This window comes from Lathamus discolor (assembly GCF_037157495.1).
Source record: "Lathamus discolor isolate bLatDis1 chromosome 2 unlocalized genomic scaffold, bLatDis1.hap1 SUPER_2_unloc_1, whole genome shotgun sequence".
Lineage (NCBI taxonomy): Eukaryota > Metazoa > Chordata > Aves > Psittaciformes > Psittacidae > Lathamus > Lathamus discolor.
The window spans coordinates 746,856-765,927 of NW_027069094.1; the positions used below are offsets into that span (position 1 = coordinate 746,856).

Consider the following 19,072-nt stretch of genomic DNA (forward strand, 5'->3'; position numbering starts at 1 on the left):
AGCCACGTCACTGGGGGGCTACATGCGGCTGGAGCTGCTCCCTGCCCGGAGCTGTGCTCCTGAGGGAAGGCTGCCTTGAGGAGCCCCAGCCCCATGTGTCCGCTGGGCTCTGTTGGAGCCACGGACCCCCATGGACCAGCAGAGCTGATGGGGGGGCTCTGCCCTTCCAGCACGGTTGGCTGCCAGCGATGCTGCCGCATCCCTGTGGGCGCACATCCCAAGGCGTGGGGTGGTTGCGCAGCATTCCAAGTGTCGGGATACCAGCTCCCGGCAGCCACACAGCAAAGCTGCCGCGTGCCTGGCATGGGATGGGGCGGGATATGGCCGTCACCGTCACCTTGTGCTCCCCACCAGGAGTTCATGAAGGCAGAGCCCCAGGACACGCTGCGGACGCCGGTTCGGCAGCGGGCCATGGTCACCTGCACTTACCTGGTGTATCCTTCGTGCGCGCCCATCCCTGCGGGAATGATGGAGCCTCAGCCCGGGGGTCTGACGGTGCTGTCCCATGGTGGGTGCATTAACAGGGCAGTGCCAGGCGTGCTGGACCTGGTTGGAACGGCTGCCCCTTGTTCCCTGCTCCCCTGGGTGAAGGGTGCTCCCATAGCGCTCCCATAGCGCTCCCATAGTGCTCCCAAAGTGCTCCCCCAGTTCTCGGTGATCCACGTTGCTTCCTTAACCTGGGATCAGCATCCTGGAGCCCCACTTGAGTGACCCTGACCGGACAGAGCTCATTGACACGTGCCTGGCTGGAGTGCTCGCGCTTCCACCGCTGGAGCTGGCCAAGGAGAGGGAAGAGAACGGCGGCGATGCCATTCCCAAGGAGGTGGGAATACCCAGGGCAGGCAGGGGGATGCTGGACCAAGGAGCAGGAATACCCAGGGCAGGCAGGGGGATGCTGGACCAAGGAGCAGGAATACCCAGGGCAGGCAGGGGGATGCTGGACCAAGGAGCAGGAATACCCAGGGCAGGCAGGGGGATGCTGGACCAAGGAGCAGGAATACCTGGAGCAGGCAGGGGGATGCTGGACCAAGGACCAGGAATACCTGTAACAGGCAGGGGGATACAGTACCAAGGAGCAGGAATACCTGGAGCAGGCAGGGGGATGCTGTACCAAGGAGCAGGAATACCTGTAACAGGCAGGGGGATGCTGTACCAAGGAGCAGGAATACCCAGGGCAGGCAGGGGGATGCTGTACCAAGGAGCAGGAATACCCGGAGCAGGCAGGAGGATGCTGTACCAAGGAGCAGGAATACCCAGGGCAGGCAGGGGGATGCTGTACCAAGGAGCAGGAATACCCAGGGCAGGCAGGGGGATGCTGTACCAAGGAGCAGGAATACCTGTAACAGGCAGGGGGATGCTGTACCAAGGAGCAGGAATACCCGTAACAGGCAGGGGGATGCTGTACCAAGGAGCAGGAATACCCAGGGCAGGCAGGGGGATGCTGTACCAAGGAGCCGGAATACCCGGTGCAGGCAGGAGGATGCTGTACCAAGGAGCCAGAATACCCGGAGCAGGAGGGAGCTGCCTGTTCTGCCCCCCTGTTGCCTGCTCTGGCAGCACAAAGCCGATGTGATGTTAAGATCCAGCTTTGTTCCTAGGTGCTGCTCCTGGATGTTGGGCTTGGGGCAGCATCCAGGGACCTCCTCACATTCCCAGGAGCCAACAAGTGCATCCTGTGCCCCCAGCTGCCCCCAGCCGCGGATCAGCCGTGGGAAGGGGCCAGATTCAATCCATGCAGGGGGGATCTGGCTCCGGTGTTTCCTCGGCTCCCTTAGCTCCCACAGCCTGGCCCCTCTGCTCACTGATGGCAGGGGGGAACCCGAGCTCCTCACCAGGGCAAGCAATGAGAGCAGGAGCTCCTGGCCTGGGGGGACCAGGGGATGCTGGAGCCTGAGGGGAGAAGGGCCCTTTCCAAAGGGAGCTGCAGGAAGGCAGCAGCTGCCCCTGCTCGGCCCCATGGGTGCTGTGCCCAGGTGAGGAGCAGCCCGGGGCTGCCCCTGCCTGGTGTTCACAGGCATCGGGCCCGGAGCTGGGATTAAGAATTCCCTTTCTGCTTCCCTGCCCTCCTATGGAGCTTCTGAGGTTTGGAGGTTACAGAACCCCAGCCTGGTTTGGGTTGGGAGGGAGCTGAAAGCTCCTCCAGCTCCAACCCCTTCCACTGGAGCAGGGGGCTCCGAGCCCCTGTGTCCAACCTGGCCTCGAGCACTGCCAGGGATGGAGCATCCCCAACTTCTCCCTTCACCCCCTGCCAGTGCCCCAGCACCCTCATGGGGAAGAACTCCCCAAGACCCCATCACCTCTTCCCTCTTCCTCCCCATCCCATCCCTGCCTCCCTTGGCCCAAGCCCCTCTCCAGGCTCCCTGCAGCCCCTTCAGGCCCTGGAGCTGCTCTCAGGTCTCCCCTTCAGCAGCAGAGGGGCAGGATCCCCCCCCTGCACCACTGCTCCCACTCTGGGTGCCCCCAGCACTGGGGGTGAGCCCCAGGAGGTTCCCCCCTGTCCCGATCCCTCTGGATCCCAGCCCTTCCCTCCATCAGGTCACTGCACCGCAACCTCTGCATCCCGAAATGCATCCTGAAAGGAATCCCTGAGCATCTCCCGGGGCTCATTCCGATGGGGCTGGCTGGGAAGCACCAATGGAAAGCCTGCCCTGAAGCATCCCTGCTCAGCCCCGGTGCGCGCTGGCCCTTGGCCCAGGTCGCAGCCCCCATTGTGCCAATTCCCACCCCATTCCCAGCACTCCCAGTGCAGCTGATTTACACCCTGGCTTTCAGTCCGGGCTAAGCTGGAGGTGCCTGGACCTCGGCACAGGCTGAGAAGAGGTGCATTGAGCGCGCACCCGTGGCTCTGGGATGCGGCGCGGCCCTTGGGGAGCCTCTGACCCATCTCTCCCCCATAGGTGCTGTATGGTGACACCATGAGTGCCCTCAAAGACCTGCTGAAGAGCCTCCTGCAGAGGAACCTGACCCCCCATGGGCTCCAGGACATGTTTGCGGTGGGTGCAGCCCGGCTCTGGTGCCTTCTGCAGGGGCCAGCAGGGAAGCCGAGGGGTCCGTGGGGCTTTGGACCCAGAGCTGGCGTCAGCGAGATGGGTCCTGGCTTCTCCGTGTGACCCTCAGCATCCTCCTGCGCACGGCCTGCTCGGGGCAAGGTCTTTATGGGCCTTGGTGTCCTCTTGCCAGGGTGGGCAGCTCAGGGCTCCGGAGGGGGTCTCTGTTAGCAGGGGACCTGCACACGGAGCCTCACCGAGAGGCAGAGCCCCGGAGCTGGGCTGGCCACGAGCCCAGGTGGGCTGTTGGGTGCCAGGGCTGGTTCCTACAGCCTGAAGGCGCCCTGGGCTGGCCAAGGCAAAGCGGCTGAGCTGCTCCTCTCCTTCCTGATAGACTGGATATAGGCAGGGTTGGAAAAGGACCTTGAGCTCATCCGCATCCAACCCCCCTGCCACGGGCAGGGACACCTCACACTAAACCATCCCACCCAAGGCTTCGTCCAACCTGGCCTTGAGCACTGCCAGCGATGGAGCACTCACAACCTCCCTGGGCAACCCATTCCAGTGCCTCAGCACCCTCACAGGAAAGAATTTCCTCCTTAGATCCAATCTAAACTTCCCCTGGTTCAGTTTGAACCCGTTCCCCCTTGTCCTGTCACTGCAGCCCCTGATGAAGAGTCCCTCCCCAGCATCCCTATAGGCCCCCTTCAGGTACTGGAAGCTGCTCTGAGGTCCCCACGCAGCCTTCTCTTCTCCAGGCTGAGCAGCCCCAACTTCCTCAGCCTCTCCTCATGGATACGATGCTCTCCCCTGCAGCATTTAGGCCCCTGGATCAAGTCAAGCAAGGACCACGAGCGGCAGCGGGCAGTGGAGGTCAGCGCCGCGCTGTTGGACTTCTACCTGAGCACACTCAACGTCAGCGTGAGTGACCCTGGGCCTCATCCTGCACCCCCCGCACCCCCCGTGCTGAGCAGGAGATGGGCTCTGTGGGCGCGGGGGGGGGGGTGCTGTGCCCCTGCTCTCCCTGCTCAGGGGTCCCCCCTTTGTCCCCACAGACCGTGATCCCCTTCTACAACCTCAGCGTCCTCATCGCCCTCTTCTCGCCGCGCTGCTCGGATGCGGTGCCCAGCGTCCGCCTGCACGCCGTGGACTGCGTCTACTGCCTGCTCTACATCCAGCTCTGCTACGAGGGTGAGCGCAGGCTGCTGCAGGCGGGGGGGAGCTGCTGCCCTGCTCCCCGCAATGGGCACAGGGATGCACATCCCATCCCTCCGCGCGTGTGATGACTGTGGAATGGGTTGGGATGAAGGGAGCTTAAAGCTCCTCCAGCTCCAACCCCAGCCAGGGCAGGGACCCCTTCCACTGGAGCAGGAGGCTCCAAGCTCCATCCAACCTGGCCTTGAGCACTGCCAGGGATGGGGCAGCCACAGCTTCTCTGGGCACCCTGTGCCAGCGCCTCAGCACCCTCACAGAGAAGAGCTTCTGCCTAAGAGCTCAGCTCAGTCTCCCCTCTGTCAGGCTCAAGCCATTCCCCTTGGCCTGGCCCCTCCATCCCTTGTCCCAAGCCCCTCTCCAGGTTTCCCGGAGCCCCTTTATGCTCTCCAGGCAGGCGCCGAGTTGAGCCTGGCCTTCCTCCCGTCTCCAGGAGAGGTCAGTCCTCCCCTTCGGATGGAGGCACTGAGGCAAGCGAAGCCCTCAGCACCACGAGAGGCTTTCTACGGGAGTCACTGAACCACTTGGGTTGGAAGAGACCCTTTAAGATGCTCTGCTCCTGCATCCCAGAGCAGCACAAGCGCTTCTGGCCCTTGAGTTCCTTCCTCCTCCCTGTAAGCTGGGCCAGCTCAGGGGTAAACCCCAGCTCTGCAGCGCGTGGAGGTCTCTCTGGGGTGCGGGATACAAGGAATGCCGCTCCGTGACCGCTGCCGCTCGGATGCAGGTTTCGCCCGGGACCACAGGGATGAGATGGTGGAGGGGCTGAAGGCTCTGAAGCAAGGCCTGGAGGAGCCCGACTTCACCGTCCTCTTCCACACCTGCACCAACCTGGCCATGGTAAGTGCAGTGTGAGCCCAGCGTGGCCGCGGGCTCTGCAAGGGTGCTCAGAGGATCTCAGCCCTATGGCGAAGCTGCCAGTGCCCTCTTTGGGGGTCAGTGCCCCACAGCGAGGTCCGTGCACACAGGGACTCCTGCCTGGCTGGGCTGGGGCTCAGCGCGACCCTTCCCAGGTCTGATGCACAACCTGAGCTCCGGGTTCTCCAGTGGTGCTGATGGCACCATCGGCGTGGTGCTGGTGGCATCTTGCATCCTTCAGGGCTATGGCCTGACCCTTGCTCCCCTCCATTGTAGGATCGTGATGGTTTGGGTGGGAAGGGACTTTAAAGCCGTTCCTCCCCATCCCATCCCTGCCTCCCTTGGCCCAAGCCCCTCTCCAGGCTCCCTGCAGCCCCTTCAGGCCCTGGAGCTGCTCTCAGGTCTCCCCTTCAGGCCCCTTCCCTTCTCCAGGCTGCCCCCCCCCAGCTCTCCCAGCCTGGCCCCAGGGCAGAGCCGCTCCAGCACCTCCACGTCCCCCTTGCACTGGGGACCCCCGAGCTGCCCACAGGATGCGAGGGGGGTCCCAGGAGAGCATCGCCTCCGCTGTGGGCTCTCCTATGGGCTCCGCGCTGAGCGAGGTCGTTCCGTTGGACGGGGCCGCGCGTGGTGCTCAGCTCCCGCTGTGCTCCCTGCAGGTGGTGGGGAAGCGCATCCCTCCGGAGCAGCTCCTGAGCCTCCTGCTCGCTCTCTTCGAGGGGCTGGTGGACCCCGACAGGAACTGCTCCCGCGCAGCCACCGTCATCATCAACTCCCTGCTCAAGGAGCGTGGCGCAGTGCTGCAGGAGAAGGTGAGCTCTTGGCCTCGGGCTGGGTTGGGGGGAAGGCAGCTCCGGGCAGGTCTTGGTGCCTCCCATAGGGCTGCAGCCCTCCCCTGGGGTTAGCCCCACACATTCCCACTGGCAGCTCCAGTGCTGCTTTGCTGGGAGTGCTGGGATCCTCTGTTAGGGGCTGGGATGCTCCAGGAGGCTCAAGGTCATGGCAGGAGTGGGATACCCAGCACAGGGAAGGGTCCATCCCTGGTGGGAGAAGGGAGGTGTTTAACCCCCCTATCAGCCGTGGCTGTTGCGGGCCAGAGGAACACTTGCCCCAGGGCCAGGTTGGATGGGGCTTGGAGCACCCTGCTCCAGCAGAAGGCAGGGGTTGGAGCCTGATGCTCTGCCCACCCGCGTTGTCTTCTCAAGTCCCATTGCCTGCCTGGGCGGCCCGAGGGGCTGGGACACGCGGGTCCTGGCTGCAGGGACTGTCCTGACAGTGACACGGGGTGCTCAGCACCTCACAGAATCGGTCCTGGAACCAGCCAGGGGGAAAAAGCCCCTTAACCTCATCCAGTGCAACCCTTACCCCAGCCCTGCCAAGGCCACCCCTGCCCCATGGCACTGAGGGGGTGTGAGCACTCGCAGGGCCGGTGCCCGCAGCCCTGCCCTGGGCAGCCCCTTCCAATGCCTGAGCACCCTCTGGGGCAGGAATTGTCCCTCAGCTCCATCTGACCCTGCCCTGGGGCAGCTTGAGGCCAGTTCCTCTTGTCCCATCCCTTGTTCCTTGGGAGCAGAGCCCAGCCCCTCCTGGCTCCATCCTCCTGTCAGGCACTTGTAGGGAGCCATCAGGTCCCCCTGAGCCTTCTCTTCTCCATCTGAACCCCCCAGCTCCCTCAGCCCTTCCCCATCCCCGCTGTGCTCCAGGCCCTGCACCAGCCCCATTGCCCTTCTCTGGCCCCACTCCAGCCCCTCAACATCTCCGTTGCAGCGAGGGGCCCGCAGGCGGACACAGGATGTCCCAGTGCTCAGCCTGGTACCTCTGGCCCTCCTTTCCGCAGGTCCCCGACATCATGAGCATCATCCACAGCAAGCTGGAGGAGGTGGATGAGGAGCACATCCGCAAGGCTGCCCAGCAGACCGTCTACATCCTGGCCTCCCAGCACACGAGCGTGGTGGTGGCCAGCCTGCTGGCCAGCGCGCTGCCCTTCGACAGGTCCTGCCCTGCTCCTCGGGCCACCCAGCCCCAGCACGTGCGCTCGTGCTCCTGGGCTTTGGCACAGCTTCGGCTTAGAGCTGTGGTTAAGTTTTGGCACCTCGCAGCAGTAACGGGCTCCAGCTGGAATTGCCCTGTGGAGCAGCGCGGCTGCGGAGCTGCCCTTCCAAAGCGGGGGGGGGGATTTGCTGGGCAGCAAAGGTGGCTCCGGAGAGGCGAGCGTGGCACCTTGGGGTGCTCAGGGCTGCTTTATGGCACGGCTTCGGCCTCCCGTGCCAGCGCCAGGCTGAGCCTTGAGCGGCTGTGGCTGCCCCAGGCCAGGTTGGACACAGGGGCTCGGAGCCCCCTGCTCCAGTGGAAGGGGTCCCTGCCCGGGGTTGGAGCTGGGGGAGCTTTAAGCTCCCTTCATCCCGGAGCAGTCGGCTCCTGTCCTGGGTGACACGGTGACGTGCTCCTCACCCCGGTTCCGGTGTGCTGGGTGCTGGGCCCCCCAAGTGTTCCCCGGCTCATGGAGGGATGCGGTGCTTGCGCGGCCAGCACCCGGTGCCAAAGCTCCCTCCCTTCCCTCCTGTCCTCTCCCCCAGCCACACGTGCACCATGTGGAGGTCCCTGGCCACCGAGCCCGCCCTCACCTCGCAGATCCTGGAGCAGCTCCTGGAGAAGGTGAACAGGGATGTGCCATACAAGGAGAGCAAGAGCTTCCTGCTGGGCAGCGCCTCGGAGCGCATCGCCACCCCTCTGCCCCTGGCTGTGAGTATCCCGCTGCCGTGCCACCCGCATCCCGGCCCCATGGAGCCCGTGCCCCACACCTGCAGCGCTTCCCTTTGGCTCGGGAAGGGGGTTGCCAACACCTGGCTCTGCAATGCCCATTAGAGCCCAGGCACCGGCTCATAAAGCCCCCTCAGGTGCTGGTCCCCGGGGCAGGGGGGGGGATGCTTTGCATTTGATCTCTCCCAGAGCTGGAGCCAGCTTGGCAGCCCCTGCGGGGCCGGTTTCCTCCTGCTGCAGCGCCTGTGCGATGGGCTCCCCTCCGATCCGCGCTGCTTCTGCCCCCGCACGCCTCACCCCGCCTCAATAGGGCATCCGCTGCGTCTGTGTCTTCCTCCTGCCCGCAAAGCACGAGCTCCTGGACCTGCTCGTCCTCCCCCGGGGGGCAAAGTCCAAACCTCCGCAGGCCGGGAATGCCGAGCTCCCCAAGGAGCGGCTCCAGGAGAGCTGCGGTGGGAGGTGGAGGGGACCCGCTGGGGCAGAGAGGATGCTGGGGTGATGTGGGATGGAGGGAGCTGAAAGCTCCTCCAGCTCCAACCACGGGCAGGGACCCCTTCCACTGGAGCAGGGGGCTCTGAGCCCCTGGGTCCGACCTGGCCTTGAGCACTGCCAGGGATGGGGCAGCCCCAACTTCTCCCTTCAACCCATTCCAGCGTCCCAGCACCCTCATGGGGAAGAATTTCCCAAGATCCAATCTCAGTCTCCCCTCTGACACCTTGAATCCATTCCGCCTCGTCCCATCCCTCCAGGCTGAATCCATTCCCCCTCCTCCCATCCCTCCGGGCTGAATCCATTCCCCCTCCTCCCATCCCTCCGGGCTGAATCCATTCCCCCTCCTCCCATCCCTCCGGGCTGAATCCATTCCCCCTCCTCCCATCCCTCCAGGCTGAATCCATTCCCCCTCCTCCCATCCCTCCAGGTTGAATCCTTTCCCCCTCCTCCCATCCCTCCAGGCTGAATCCATTCCCTCTCCTCCCATCCCATCCAGGCTGAATCCATTCCCCCTTGTCCCATCCCTCCAGGTTGAATCCATTCCCCCTCATCCCATCCCTCCAGGCTGAATCCATTCCCCCTCATCCCATCCAGGCTCGAATCCATTACCCTCCTCCCATCCCTCCGGGCTGAATCCATTCCCCTTCATCCCATCCAGTCTGAATCCATTCCCCCTCCTCCCATCCCTCCAGGCTGAATCCATTCCCCCTCATCCCATCCAGGTTGAATCCATTCCCCCTCATCCCATCCAGGCTGAATCCATTCCCCCTCATCCCATCCCTCCAGGCTGAATCCATTCCCCCTCCTCCCATCCCTCCGGGCTGAATCCATTCCCCCTCATCCCATCCCTCCGGGCTGAATCCATTCCCCCTCATCCCATCCAGGCTGAATCCATTCCCCCTCATCCCATCCAGGCTGAATCCATTCCCCCTCCTCCCATCCCTCCAGGCTGAATCCATTCCCTCTCCTCCCATCCCTCCGGGCTGAATCCATTCCCCCTCATCCCATCCAGGTTGAATCCATTCCCCCTCATCCCATCCAGGCTGAATCCATTCCCCCTCCTCCCATCCCTCCAGGTTGAATCCATTCCCCCTCATCCCATCCCTCCAGGTTGAATCCATTCCCCCTCATCCCATCCAGGTTGAATCCATTCCCCCTCATCCCATCCCTCCACGCTCGATCCATTCCCCCTCATCCCATCCAGGTTGAATCCATTTCCCCCTCCTCCCATCCCTCTGGATTGAATCCATTCCCCCTCCTCCCATCCCTCCGGGCTGAATCCATTCCCCCTCCTCCCATCCTGGTTGAATCCATTCTCCCTCCTTCCATCCCTCTGGGTTGAATCCATTCCCCCTCATCCCATCCCTCCAGGCTGAATCCTTTCCCCCTCCTCCCATCCCTCCATCCCTCCATTCCCCCTCCCATCCCTCCAGGTTGAATCCATTCCCCCTCATCCCATCCCTCCAGGCTCGATCCTTTCCCCCTCATCCCATCCCTCTGGGCTGAATCCATTCCCCCCCATCCCATCCCTCCAGGCTGAATCCATTCCCTCTCCTCCCATCCCTCCAGGCTGAATCTATTCCCTCTCCTCCCATCCAGGCTGAATCTATTCCCCCTCATCCCATCCAGGTTGAATCCATTCCCCCTCCTCCCATCCCTCTGGGCTGAATCCATTCCCCTTCATCCCATCCCTCCAGGTTGAATTCATTCCCCCTCGTCCCATCCCTCCAGTTTGAATCCTTTCCCCCTCCTCCCATCCCTCCGGGCTGAATCCATTCCCCCTCATCCCATCCCTCCAGGCTGAATCCATTCCCCCTCATCCCATCCCTCCAGGTTGAATCCATTCCCCCTCATCCCATCCAGATTGAATCCATTCCCCCTCCTCCCATCCCTCCGGGTTGAATCCATTCCCCCTCATCCCATCCCTCCAGGCTGAATCCATTCCCCCCCATCCCATCCCTCCAGGCTAAATCCATTCCCCTTCATCTCATCCCTCCAGGCTCGATCCTTTCCCCCTCATCCCATCCCTCCAGGCTGAATCCATTCCCCCTCATCCCATCCCTCCAGGCTGAATCCATTCCCTCTCCTCCCATCCCTCCAGGCTGAATCTATTCCCTCTCCTCCCATCCAGGCTGAATCCATTCCCCCTCATCCCATCCAGGTTGAATCCATTCCCCCTCCTCCCATCCCTCTGGGCTGAATCCATTCCCTCTCCTCCCATCCCTCCAGGCTCGATCCTTTCCCCCTCATCCCATCCCTCCGGGCTGAATCCATTCCCCCTCATCCCATCCAGGCTGAATCCATTCCCCCTCCTCCCATCCCTCCAGGCTGAATCCATTCCCTCTCCTCCCATCCCTCTGGGCTGAATCCATTCCCCCTCATCCCATCCCTCCAGGTTGAATCCATTCCCCCTCATCCCATCCCTCCAGGTTGAATCCATTCCCCCTCATCCCATCCAGGCTGAATCCATTCCCCCTCCTCCCACCCCTCCATCCCCTCCCTGATGCTTCGCTTTGCCGCTCCCGGTGCTGCCGCAGCGAAACCCCTGCCCTGCACCGACAGCTCCCCGCGGGGTGCAGGGGGACCCCTGCTCAGCCCCCGGCCCCGCTCCCGTCTCTCTCCGCAGGCCACGTGCGCTCTCTATGAGATCATGTCTGCGCCCGAGGCCGGGCCGGCGGTGCTGGGGCTCTACGCACCGCTCTTCGTGACCCTCCTGCTGCGCCTCAGCTGCGCCGTGGGTGTGCAGCTACCCAAGAGCCTGCAGAGCAGGGAGAGGAGGAGCGGCAGCAGCCAGGGCCCCGCGCCCCGCAGCCTCCAGCCCTGCAGGTACCCGGCCCCTGCCAGCCCCGAGGGGCTGGGGTAGCTCCGGAGCAGCGGGTGCTGAGCATGGGGAGGGAGACGGGGGCACAGAGACTGCGGGTGACAGCCTGAGGGTGACAAAGTGAGGGTGACAGACTGGGGGTCACAAACTGAGGGTGACAGACTGGGGGTGACAGACTGAGGGTGACAGACTGGAGGTGACAAACTGAGGGTGACAGAGTGAGGGTGACAGACTGAGGGTGACAGACTGTGGGTGACAGACTGAGGGTGACAGACTGAGGGTGACAGACTGCGGGTGACAGACTGAGGGTGACAGACTGTGGGTGACAGACTGAGGGTGACAGCCTGAGGGTGACAGAGTGAGGGTGACAGACTGAGGGTGACAGACTGTGGGTGACAGACTGAGGGTGACAGACTGCGGGTGACAGACTGAGGGTGACAGACTGTGGGTGACAGACTGAGGGTGACAGCCTGAGGGTGGCAGCCTGAGGGTGACAGACTGGGGGTGACAGCCTGAGGGTGGCAGACTGCGGGTGACAGCCTGAGGGTGACAGACTGAGGGTGACAGCCTAAGGATGACAGACTGCCGGTGACAGCCTGAGGGTGACAAATTGAGGGTGACAGCCTGACCCTGCTGTGGGTGATAGCCTGAGCCCTGCTGTGGGTGACAGCCTGAGCCTTCTGTGGGTGGCAGCCTGACCTGTGCTGTGGGTGACAGCCTGACCCTTCTGTGGGTGGCAGCCTGAGCTGTGCTGTGGGTGACAGCCTGAGCTGTGCTGTGGGTGACAGCCTGAGCCCTGCTGTGGGTGACAGCCTGAGCCGTGCTGTGGGTGACAGCCTGAGCCCTGCTGTGGGTGACAGCCTGAGCCTTGCTGTGGGTGACAGCCTGAGCCCTGCTGTGGGTGACAGCCTGAGCCCTGCTGTGGGTGACAGCCTGAGCCGTGCTGTGGGTGACAGCCTGAGCTGTGCTGTGGGTGACAGCCTGAGCCCTGCTGTGGGTGTCAGCCTGAGCCGTGCTGTGGGTGACAGCCTGAGCCCTGCTGTGGGTGACAGCCTGAGCCCTGCTGTGGGTGACAGCCTGAGCCCTGCTGTGGGTGACAGCCTGAGCCCTGCTGTGGGTGACAGCCTGAGCCCTGCTGTGGGTGACAGCCTGAGCTGTGCTGTGGGTGACAGCCTGAGCCCTGCTGTGGGTGACAGCCTGAGCCTTGCTGTGGGTGACAGCCTGAGTCGTGCTGTGGGTGACAGCCTGAGCCCTGCTGTGGGTGACAGCCTGAGCCCTGCTGTGGGTGACAGCCTGAGTCGTGCTGTGGGTGACAGCCTGAGCCCTGCTGTGGGTGACAGCCTGAGCCGTGCTGTGGGTGACAGCCTGAGCCGTTCTGTGGGTGACAGCCTGAGCTGTGCTGTGGGTGACAGCCTGAGCTGTGCTGTGGGTGTCAGCCTGAGCTGTGCTGCTGGTGACAGCTCTGCTTCCAGAGAGGATGCGGAGGGAAGCGGGATGCAGCCAAAGTCTGTGGCTGCAGTGTCTCGGTCGTATGGAATCATGGAATGGGTTGGGTTTGAAGGGACCTTAAAGCTCCTCCGGCTCCAACCCCTGCCAGGGCAGGGACCCCTTCCACTGGAGCAGGGGGCTCCGAGCCCCTGTGTCCAACCTGGCCTTGGGCACTGCCAGGGATGGGGCAGCCACAGCTTCTCCGAGCAACCCATTCCAGTGCCTTGGAAGTGAACGGGCTTTGAGGTCCCTCCCAACCCAACCCATTCCGTGCTCCTGTGATCGTTCCCCATCGCTCTGAGCGCCAGCACTCTTTGCCCTTCGGAGCGCCGTCAGCTCCCGGATGTTTCCAGCAGAGCCTTTGTGCCAGGCCAAGTGGGTGCCCTGCAGCAGAGCCCACCTTAGGCGAGCCCTGGTCCCCTCCGTGTCGCGTGTGGCTGGACCCACGGTGTGATGGGCTCAGGGAACGCATCCCCCCGTGTACGCAGGTCCTCACCTCCCTGTGGACCGGAGGGTGCCGGGCACTGGCTCCAGCCATTGCCTGTACCCTGTGTGGCTGCATCCACAGCCACAAAGCACATCTAAGGCTGGATGTGCCTTAGAGCCCTTGGGGTGCGTGGGGTTGGGGTTAACCCCTCGCCAGGGGCAGAGGTGCTGCAGGGAGCCCTCGGAGCTGCTTCTCCAGGCTCCCGCTGACTGCTCCGGAGCCGCGCTTGGCAGCTTGGGGAGGCTCTGCCCTCGCTTCCAGCCTCATCCTCCGGGAGTTCCGGCCTTGTTCCAGGCTATTCTTAGTGCTGCGAGAGGAAAACAAAGGCTGGAGGAGCCCGCAGAGGCACCAGGGAAAGCAGCAGCGACCGGGAAGGGCTTCGGCAGCATTTGACAGCTCATTTATCACATCCCAGGGGCGAGGAAAGGCCGGTTCCTTACCCACGCAAAGCCACTGGAGCGGGGGCACTGGGAGCAGAGCCCCCGTCTGGAACCGTGGTGGGCTCTGCCTTAGGATCATGGAATGGGGTGGGATGAAGGGAGCTTAAAGCTCCTCCAGCTCCGACCACGGGCAGGGACCCCTTCCACTGGAGCAGGGGGCTCCAAGCCCCTGTGTCCAACCGGGCCTTGAGCACTGCCAGGGATGGAGCATCCCCAACTTCTCCCTTCAACCCATTCCAGTGCCCCAGCACCCTCATGGGGAAGAACTCCCCAAGATCCCATCAACTCTTCCCTCTTCCTCCCCATCCCATCCCTGCCTCCCTTGGCCCAAGCCCCTCTCCAGGCTCCCTGCATCCCCTTTGGGCACCGGAGCCGCTCTCAGGTCCTGCTGTGGGTGGTGGTGCTGGGCTCTGCGCAGTGTTCTATTGGGGCCATGTGTTAGGATGAAGTTAGCTCCTGACCTGCTGGGGCAGGTTGGTGGTGGCTGCTCCGGGCTTGTGCCGTGGCTGCTGTGGTGCTGGCGGCACCATTCCCCAGTGGCACTTTCCGTGTCCCCTGGGGTCTCCTGCGCAGCAGCTCCGCGCTCTCCACGCGGATCCCCCCATGCGAGCGATGCTCCTGCTGCCTTTGTGGCTTTGGGCTCCTGCTGCCAGAACTGGCTGTTCTCCTCAGGCTCTTCCCACTTCCCGACTCCTGGACGGGCTGATCCCGGCCGGACCCTGTGCCATAACACTGGGAATGCTGAAGGAAACCTGAAGCAACCGGTTGCCTCCCAGGGAAGGGGGGAAGGAGCCAGAAACAGCCGCGCTTCTCCAGCAGCATCTGGAGTCCACACAGCACCAGGGACACGAACCAGAACGTGCTGAGCTCCGTCCATGGAAGTGGGGCTGGAGGAGCCTCCGTGTTGCTGGGGCAGGCTCCTGTCTGGGGCAGCAAGGCCATTCCAACAGGGAAGCATCAGGGTGCGAGCGCCTCCAGGTCCTGTTGTGTGGAACGCCAATGTGCCAAGGGGAACCAGCAGCTCTTCAGCGGCACATCCTAGAAGTGGGATCCCCCACATCCCGGATCCCCCCCATCCCAGATGAGGGAGACCCCCCTGGTCCCTCTCTGGCTGCTCCCTCCTGCTGACGGAGGTGGACGCCTTGGCCTTGGGCTTTGCTTGGTGGAGCTGCTCAGGATGACCCTAAAGGGACTTCGTGCTGGTCCCCATGGCTTACGCCGCTGGTGATGCTCCGCGCTGCTCCCTTGGGATCACAACAGTGGGTACCACACAGCACCGGTGTCCTCAGGGAGGGAGCAGAGCTCCTTCATCACCGCTCCCAGATGTGCTGGGCTTCAGATCCCTGCTTGGTCTTCAGGGGTGTGGAAAACCCCTGGAGAATGGAGAGAATGGGGGGGGAGAAGCTCCCCAGGACCCGACCCAGAACCCCCCCGTGTGCTGGGTGCACCCAGAGCAGGAGCAGCAGTGCAGGGAGGGGATCCTGCCCCTCTGCTGCATGAAGGGGAGCCCTGAGAGCAGCTCCAGGGCCCGAAGGGGCTGCAGGGAGCCTGGAGAGGGGCTTGGGCCAAGGGAGGCAGGGATGGGATGGGGAGGAAGAGGGAAGAGGTGATGGGATCTTGGGGAGTTCTTCCCCATGAGGGTGCTGGGGCACTGGCAGGGGGTGAAGGGAGAAGTTGGGGATGCTCCATCCCTGGCAGTGCTCGAGGCCAGGTTGGACCCAGGGGCTCGGAGCTGGAGCAGCTTTAAGCTCCCTTCATCCCAGCCCAGTCTGTGCTCTCTGCCTGCCCAAGGGCAGGGACCAGCGCGTGGCTCTGTGCGAGCACCGGCCGGTGTCCGTGGCTGCGCATCCATGAAGGCACTGATGGATGGGGGGGGATCAGGCTTTGTCCGACGCGCGGAGCCACCGCGGGATGTGGAATTCCAGCCCGGTCCCAGGAGCTGGTTCCAATATCAAAGTCATTTCCTGTCCGCGTGTTGGATTCTGAGGCTTCATCATCTTTAAATGCCGGAGCGAGCTGGTGGAGGTGAATATGATCGTTTGGCAGGAAAGGGAGCTTGGAAGAGCCGGGCTCTTGCTGGAGAGGAAGGAAGTGTCTATAGGACACTGTGGAAAAAGCAGAGCTTGGAAATGAGCCGCTTGAAGCAGCTCCGGTTGCGCGGGGGCTTAACCCCCTGCACTCACTGCTCGTGGGGAGCAGGAGCGCCTGGGATGGGGCTGGCAGTGGGATCCTTGGGAAGGCTGGAGCGGAGCTGGTGTCCGTAACCCGGAGCTGGTGCGAGGCTCACGGGCCCGGGTTGCGCATGAGCATCCTGCGGAAGGGTTTTGTCGCTGTTCGCTTGGGCCGCAAGGAGATGAATCCCGCTGGAGCTTTCCTGGGCTACGTGGCAGGATAGGGTGCGGGTTTGAGCTGTGGGGCTGATGGAATCAGAGAAGCACAGGACCGGGGGTCAGGACTTGGCTGGGTGCTCGCGCTCAAAGGGTTGTGGTCCATGGCTCAGTGTCCGAGTGGAGAGCAGTGATGAGGGATGCTCCTCAGGGCTCTGTGGTGGCAGTGCCCCTGTTCCGTGTCTCTGTGGGCCCCATGGGCAGTGGGATTGAGCCCCCTCAGCGAGGCAGCGCTGGCCCCGAGCTGCTGGTGCAGGGACACTGGGGGAAAGGGCTGGGATCGGAGGGGTCGGGACAGGGGGGAACCTCCTGGGGCTCAACCAGGCCAAGGGCAAGGTCCTGGCCCTGGCTCGGGGCCATCCCAGCCCGGATCCAGGCTGGGGCAGAGGGGCTGGAGCCTGAGGAGCAGGACCAGGGGTGCTGGGGGGGGGAGAAGCTCAACACGACCCCATCCCTGGCAGTGCCCAAGGCCAGGTTGGATGGAGATGGAGCCCCCTGCTCCAGTGGAAGGGGTCCCTGCCCATGCAGGGCTTGGAGCTGGAGGAGCTTTAAGCTCCCTTCAACCCAAACCGGTCTTTATTCCACACTGAGACCCTCTTCCTAAGTGATGTTTTCTTTGTGTGTGTGGCAGAGACTTTCCCTTCGCTTCCATGGAAGGCTGGGATCTATCCATGGCTCACATTCGGGCTGTTATGACAGGATAACGTATGTTTCCCATATGTTGCGCTGGGCTTGCAGCAAAATAATCCCTGCCTATAAAACCTTAAGGCCAAAACCCCTTTGTTAGAGTAGTTCTGGGCTTCTTGCCCGCCGGCCCGTCGTGCTGGACGGGATTCAGGACACACGTCACGGGGTAGATGAAGTAGCGCTGAGCTCTGGGCTGAAGCTCTCCCATAACTCATCCCAGCCCCAGGCACCCGCCTGGCCCGGGACCAGGAGCTGCTTCTGCTGCTGCTCTATGGCTGCCAGATGGGCTGCAGGCAGGACAGGAGCCTCCTAAGCCTGACCTAATCTAACCTGACCTAACCTGACCTCACCTAACCCAGCCTGCGGCTGCCAGATGGGCTGCAGGCAGGGCAGGCAGCTTCCTAAACCTGACCTGACCTGGCCTGACCTATCCTAACCTGACCTAACCTAATCTAATCTGACCTGACCCAATCTAACCTGACCTGACCCAACCTAACCTGACCTGACCCAATCTAACCTGACCTGACCTATCCTAACCTGACCTAACCCAATCTAACCTGACCTGACCCAATATAACCTGACCTAACCTAACCTGACCTAACCTATCCTAACCTGACCTAACCCAATCTAACCTGACCTGACCCAATCTAACCTGACCTAACCTATCCTCACCTGGCCTGACGCAGTCTAACCTGACCTAACCCAATCTATGGCTACCAGATGGGCTGCAGGCAGGGCAGGCAGCTTCCTAAACCTGACCTGACCTGGCCTAACCCAACCTAATCTAACCTGACCTGACCAAGCTTAACCTGACCTAACCGATCCTAACCTGACCTAACCTGACCTAAACCAACCTCATCTAACCTGACCTAACCCAACCTAATCTAACCTAACTGATCCTAACCTGACCTAACCCAACCTCATCTAACCTGACTGATCCTAACCTACCTGACCTAACCTGACCTGAATCAACGTCATCTAACCTGATCTAACCCAACCTCATCTAACCTGACTGATCCTAACCTGACCTAACCCAGCCTCATCTAACCTGACTGATCCTAACCTGACCTAACCCAACCTCATCTAACCTAACCGATCCTAACCTACCTGACCTAACCCAACCTCATCTAACCAAACCGATCCTAACCTGACCTAACCCAACCTCATCTAACCTAACTGATCCTAACCTGACCTAACCCAACCTCATCTAACCTAACTGATCCTAACCTACCTGACCTAACCTGACCTAACCCAACCTCATGTAACCTGACCAAACCCAACCTCATCTAACCTAACTGATCCTAACCTGACCTAACCCAACCTCATCTAACCTAACTGATCCTAACCTGACCTAACCCAACCTCATCTAACCTAACCGATCCTAACCTACCTGACCTAACCTGACCTAACCCAACCTCATCTAACCTAACCGATCCTAACCTGACCTAACCCAACCTCATCTAACCTGACTGATCCTAACCTACCTGACCTAACCTGACCTAACCCAACCTCATGTAACCTAACCGATCCTAACCTGACCTAACCCAACCTCATCTAACCTGACTGATCCTAACCTACCTGACCTAACCTGACCTAACCCAACCTCATGTAACCTAACCGATCCTAACCTGACCTAACCCAACCTCATCTAACCTGACTGATCCTAACCTACCTGACCTAACCTGACCTAACCCAACCTCATCTAACCAAACCGATCCTAACCTGACCTAACCCAACCTCATCTAACCTGACTGATCCTAACCTACCTGACCTAACCTGACCTAACCCAACCTCATCTAACCTAACCGATCCTAACCTACCTGACCTAACCTGACCTAACCCAACCTCATCTAACCAAACCGATCCTAACCCAATCCCACCCAGCCCCACCTAACGCCGGTGCTTCCTCTGCAGCAGCGCCGTGCAGACGCTGAAGGCGATGCTGGTCCGTGGGGGCAGCGAGGAGGTGGCCAGGGCCGTGGAGAGCGCCGGCGCCTGGGACCTGATGGCGAGTCCGGAGAGGCACCACGATGGGATCACCGCGCTGGCCGGGTGAGGAGCTGCCTCAGGGCACTGCTGCTCCTGCATCGCCTCCGGCGCCCATGCAGGGTCTTGCTGGCTTCTGCAGCATCCCTGACGGGGTGATGGTGCTGGGCTCTGCCTTGCTGCCCGCGGCGGGGTCCCACCGTGCTGCGTCTGTGTCAGTCCCGCTGGGGCTGTGCAGCAGCTCTGCAGCCATGGCATGGAATCCTGGAATGGGTTGGGATGGGAGGGACCCCAAAGCTCCTCCGGCTCCAACCACGGGCAGGGACCCCTTCCACTGGAGCAGGGGGCTCTGAGCCCCTGTGTCCAACCTGGCCTCGAGCACTGCCAGGGATGGAGCATCCCCAACTTCTCCCTTCACCCCCTGCCAGTGCCCCAGCACCCTCATGGGGAAGAACTCCCCAAGATCCCATCAC

At 62.2% G+C, this 19,072-nt stretch overlaps 1 protein-coding gene across 12 annotated transcripts in view; it reads left to right on the plus strand.

Moving 5' to 3' along the window:
• The window catches only part of LOC136006157 (maestro heat-like repeat-containing protein family member 1), a 58,330-nt gene that overhangs the window by 26,693 nt on the left and 12,565 nt on the right, over positions 1-19,072 (plus strand). For 10 of the 12 annotated variants that reach the window (XR_010608995.1, XM_065664161.1, XM_065664162.1 and 7 more), the window contains exons 25-35: positions 355-434; positions 688-823; positions 2,898-2,993; positions 3,804-3,908; positions 4,043-4,178; positions 4,924-5,036; positions 5,711-5,863; positions 6,889-7,043; positions 7,628-7,793; positions 10,930-11,129; positions 18,528-18,665. Coding sequence is in view for 11 of the 12 variants with exons in the window: in XM_065664161.1 (XP_065520233.1) it covers positions 355-434; positions 688-823; positions 2,898-2,993; positions 3,804-3,908; positions 4,043-4,178; positions 4,924-5,036; positions 5,711-5,863; positions 6,889-7,043; positions 7,628-7,793; positions 10,930-11,129; positions 18,528-18,665 (1,478 nt within the window). In the remaining variant the exon portion in view is untranslated. Of the gene's footprint in view, positions 1-354; positions 435-687; positions 824-2,897; positions 2,994-3,803; positions 3,909-4,042; positions 4,179-4,923; positions 5,037-5,710; positions 5,864-6,888; positions 7,044-7,627; positions 7,794-10,929; positions 11,130-14,211; positions 14,630-18,527; positions 18,666-19,072 lie in introns of those variants that run through there. The other 2 variants (XM_065664159.1, XM_065664166.1) reach the window with 2 other exon arrangements.